Genomic DNA, 4,692 nt, shown 5'->3' on the forward strand with positions numbered 1-4,692 from the left:
AGGAAAACTTTCAAACATATGTTTTTATTTTTAAATGTTTACATTTCACAAGTTGCCATATCAAGTGATGAGTGAAAACACAAGAAAAATAATGATCAATTGGAAAAAATGATTAAAATTATGATTTGGGTATGTAGGCAGAGAAGGTTCTTTGGGTAAATGTGATATCTTTTATTAGACCAAATAAACTGTTGGGGAAAATGTTCTTTGCAAGCTTTCGGGTAACAACACCCTTCTTCAGGCACAGGGAGAGTTTGTTGTTGCTTTGTGTGTGCTCTTACTCCACCCAGAAGAACACACAAGGTACCATGGGGTGCCACACAACATCAGCACTTTTAGATATGAAAACACTTACACATGATTTATAAAATAAACATGTGGAAATTCAGTGTCAAATACCACAACAGGTCAGAATGGTTTTCTGAGATCTTTGCAAGAGAAGAATTGCTTTATTTTTCCATAGTCAAAAAACAAGCGAAAGCTAAAACCTGGCATTTTCCAAGCAGTTTCTTAGATCTAAAACAGTTGAGAACCCCTAGTTTAGAGAGACACTAATGAAGCACATTTTGTAAGATTATAAATGCATGTTTTCTCACCTTCTGCACAGTACCCCATGCAACCCTGGGTAGGCTGTAGTAAGTAGATGAAGAAATTGCCACAGTTCCTCACACTTACAGGGATTCGGAAAAGACAGCAATCTTTTGTGGCACTGAAGAAAAACTGCCATGTTGCACAAGCTGTTAATTGTTTGACCTCACCAGGCTGAGGCATAGATTCTGACTCCCTCAGAGATAACCAAACAGGAGCTTGAGTTCCACAGTGGTTCATCTTTAGCACGAAACAAAAATTAGCAGAAATGCTATGTTATAGAGTTTAATGAAAGATGCTTATGTTTTCAATTATTTTAGTGCACAAGCAGGTACTTACATGCATTTACTAAACCGAGCACTCAGATTAAAAGATTGCTTCATATACACTGTGTGTTGCAGAATGCTATCAGAGAAGGAATCTATTTAAAGCAGGGGTCAGCAACCTAGTCTTTAAGGTGCAATGGGAACCAGCCAAAAAATTATTATTCATATTCTGTGAAACAATTTTATGGCTTATCCCTCATTTTATTGTGTCATTAATGGCATGAACATGTAACCACAATGCTACTTCAGATATGATTAACTGGTTAATCATGTCTTAAGCGTAACATCTGCCAAAGGCAGAGATAACAACCACTAGAGATATGCTCCAGTTAATATCCTGGTAACATTTCTACCAGTCATGATGAACCAGTGATATAAGAAAAAATGGACATGTATCATTAGGTGACCAAGCTCATCAGTTCCTTTTGGGTTCTATAGATGCCTCCTTGAAAAGCACTCCTGGTAGGAACTGAAACAGCAGCATGCTGTGGGGTTGGGGAGCTGGGGGTGAAGAATGGCTTAACCAACAGATGCATCAGGAATCCAAGCTGAGTTTTCCTTTCCCCTTTTTAAATATGATGCTAGTGTCTGCAGTATAGCTCTCTAAATCCTTAGAGGATTGCAAATTAAGGGTTCAGAGTAAACTTCAGCTACTTTGCACTGCTCTGAAGACACAGAACAGCTGTAAAGCCTATTTAACTAGCCAGTGTGCTTTAGTTGTCCTATGCTCATTTATTGTACTGATGAAATGACTCTTAAAATATTATAAAATACTGTAAAGTATTATAGAAATATAAGAGGACTGAAATCTCTTTTCTTTCTCACAATAAAATCTTTCATTAAAAACCACAGAACTTTTAAAACAGAACTATATTAAGGCAGTGTTAAAGGCTGAGAGCACATGTCACTTAAGGGTATAAATATTTCAGAAATGTACTAGTCCCAAAATCAAGCACTGCAACCACAGAAAATTCAAACTTAAGGATTACTCTTGAATATGATATAATTTTTACAGGTCAGATGCAAAATAATCTTAGTTCTATTTAATTTAAGGTAGACGTTCTTTAATTCAAGATATTTTAGAATTAATTTACTTCTTTTCTCTCTAAAGTGTACATTTTAAAATCATGCCTTTATGAGGGGAATCTTTGGCTAAAGACCTATATTACTTCATAATATTGTTAGTAAAGTGCTACCCTTTTATTTATGTTTGAAACTATTTATTTGATTTCTATGCTGCCTTTCCCAACACAGGCTCAAGACAGCTAACAGGAAGAGAACAAAATACCTTATAACAGTATTAAAATAGAATATAAAATACCAAATTAGAAGCTTCCAGAAGATGTCCAGGCTCAGGATATGACAGGCTTAAAGGGGAAAAAGTTCCTGAGTGGAAGAGCAAACTGCTGAGAATGTTTTTGCTAAGCAAACTTGGCATAATGATAATACTCGTGGAAAGTTGCTCTTGGCTGATCTCAGTGGGGCTTAACGGAGAAGGCAGTCCTTTAGGTTAGCGGTGCACCGATAAAGATTTTCTTGGCCAATCCCAATAGCCAATTATTCACCAGGTATATCTTCCAATAACAATCCAATAAACAATTTACAGGAATGAAGCCAGTCAGCATGGAGAGCAGCGCCCTGCAGGTAAGTCTGTGGAGGGGAAGGGACATGGAGGGGGCAGATCCAGGCCCCCACAGTGATGGAAGGAGTGGGGCAGGGCAGTGAATGGGATCCTGGGGCCAGGGCGAAGAGTGGAACGGAGCCATGGGTGTCTTGTCCAGGGGACTGGCATCCTGGCACTTAAAAATGGCAGAAGAGGCACTTAAACTAAAGCTCAAAGAATGAGATTTAGTTCAAGCACTTTCGCCACCATTTTTAAGTACTTGGACATTTTTAGGAGTGGAGCTGAGCGAGGCTAGGGTGGAGGCTTCCCTCTGTGGGCTCAGGGCTCTTTGCCTTGCTGCCTCTGCCCTGGGAGCTGCAAACTGCCCGCACTGAATCCCCTGTCTTGTCTGGATTCGGTTTCATTTGGTTAACCTGCATGCCATTCCCATGTATGGCAAAGCACTGAACTAGTGTAAAGAAAACCTTCATAACAGTGATTATAAATGCTGGTTGGTTAAATGCTACAAAATTAACCTAAGTAACCTAACCGTGATGTTTAGCTTTTGAGATGACATAATATTCATGACATAATATTCCTGTACTTGTGAGTCACATATTTCAGCTGACTTTGTGCATAAATTTCTACCTGGCACATATCACATGCCTCAGTTCTTCTGTCTAGTTAATATTCCTTTGGTAGGAACCCATCCTGTTATGAAAGTGTAAAGCAGAAGAATGTGTGAATGTTCACAGATAAAATAATATGCACCGATACCTCTACGCACTTGGTTGGCATCTCAGCTGGCTTATCAAATATTAGAAAGCGGTACCATCCTGATGTTAGTGAATGATCACATATTAAATCCTGTATAGCTGATTGTTGAAGCTGTGATGAATCAAAATCAACACTTCGGTAAGGGCTCTGAAGGATCTGATGTCCGCCAGGATAACATTCAAGAACTGCGTAAATAAGAATATATAAGATATAATCTGCCTATCAAAGATCTGGATGTATAGGTTTAAAATCCTCTTAACTGGAAGGTGCTACAGAATTGTGAATCATTTTATTCTGCAGTTGGATCATGCCCCAGAACTCTGATTTCTTTAGTGCTATACTAAGTTACAATAAGAGATAGCAGGGTTTGTTTCTCTATAAGAACTTGTGCTAGCAAGGATAACTCGGGTTAATAAAAGCTTTTCCTCTCTCTATGTATCTTATTTAGTCTCTAAATGTGCATATCTACCCTGTCTTTTGACTGATTTCAGACTAACGCAGCTAGCTACCTCTTTCTGAGCAAAGCTATTGCCACAGTTAATGTTTTTCATGTTATACTAGCTCTTTTCATGCCTGTGTAAACAAACATAATTTGAAAACCGTACGAGGATTTAGCTACAAAAGGGGAGGCATCCTTTGTAAAATACTGAACATGTATTTTTATTCCCAGCTTTAACCTTGTTCTTTTACTTTATAATTTGAAGTGATGCAAAATACTGCCAGAAAATCTTGCTTCAAATGGACTAAGGTGGGGTGGGCAAAATACAGCCCATGGGCCAGATACAGCCCGCCAATGGATTTTGTTTGGCCTGCAGCAAGCCCTTTAATCCTACCCAGCCCAGAAGCTGGGGGGAAGCCTAGGCCATGGCGCATGTAGCCAGTCCCATCACCCCGGGTGTGTAGCAGGGCTGCAGTGGTGTGGCAGCCAGACTTACTTCCGGGCAACCCTGGCAGTAGTAGAAGTTCCTTTCAGCTGCTGCTGCTGCCAGACCTGGCCCTTCTGCCTAGGCACCCCAGCCCATCTGCTCCACGGTCACTGCTGGGGTCAAGACGGGCGTGCACAAGGTGCATGGCTGGGCAGATGGGATAAAGCTGTGGATGGGTGGGGAATAGGGCCCGGGAGTGGGGTGTGACAGTTGGGCTGTGGCAGCGTGGGGCCAGAGCCTGAGGCAGAGCCATAGAGAGAGGATCTGCTCCCTGCATATCCCTGTGACAGGTTCCAGTTCTGCAGGAAGAGGCATGTGGGGAGTGGATTGTGGCTGTGCCCCAAACCCTGGCCCCACACTGTCACCACCCTGCAATCTCAATCCCAGCCCTGACCCCGCCCATCCTTCCTGCTCCTGCATGCCACTTCCCACCTGCCTGGCTGTGTGCCCTGCCTGTGCTGGTCCCAGCTGG

At 41.5% G+C, this 4,692-nt stretch overlaps 1 protein-coding gene across 1 annotated transcript in view; it reads right to left on the minus strand.

Moving 5' to 3' along the window:
• The window catches only part of VWDE (von Willebrand factor D and EGF domains), a 58,632-nt gene extending 54,787 nt beyond the window's left edge, over nucleotides 1-3,845 (minus strand). Inside the window, exons 1-3 of the mRNA XM_019531756.1 lie at nucleotides 3,804-3,845; nucleotides 3,295-3,513; nucleotides 597-828 (exon numbers count right to left, since the gene is read on the minus strand). Of these exons, the coding sequence (XP_019387301.1) occupies nucleotides 597-828; nucleotides 3,295-3,513; nucleotides 3,804-3,845 (493 nt within the window). The remainder of the gene's footprint in view (nucleotides 1-596; nucleotides 829-3,294; nucleotides 3,514-3,803) is intronic.
• Between the last annotated feature and the right edge of the window lie 847 nt (nucleotides 3,846-4,692).

This window comes from Crocodylus porosus, unplaced genomic scaffold, assembly GCF_001723895.1.
Source record: "Crocodylus porosus isolate Cpor-Errol unplaced genomic scaffold, CroPor_comp1, whole genome shotgun sequence".
In the NCBI taxonomy this organism is placed as follows: Eukaryota; Metazoa; Chordata; order Crocodylia; family Crocodylidae; genus Crocodylus; species Crocodylus porosus.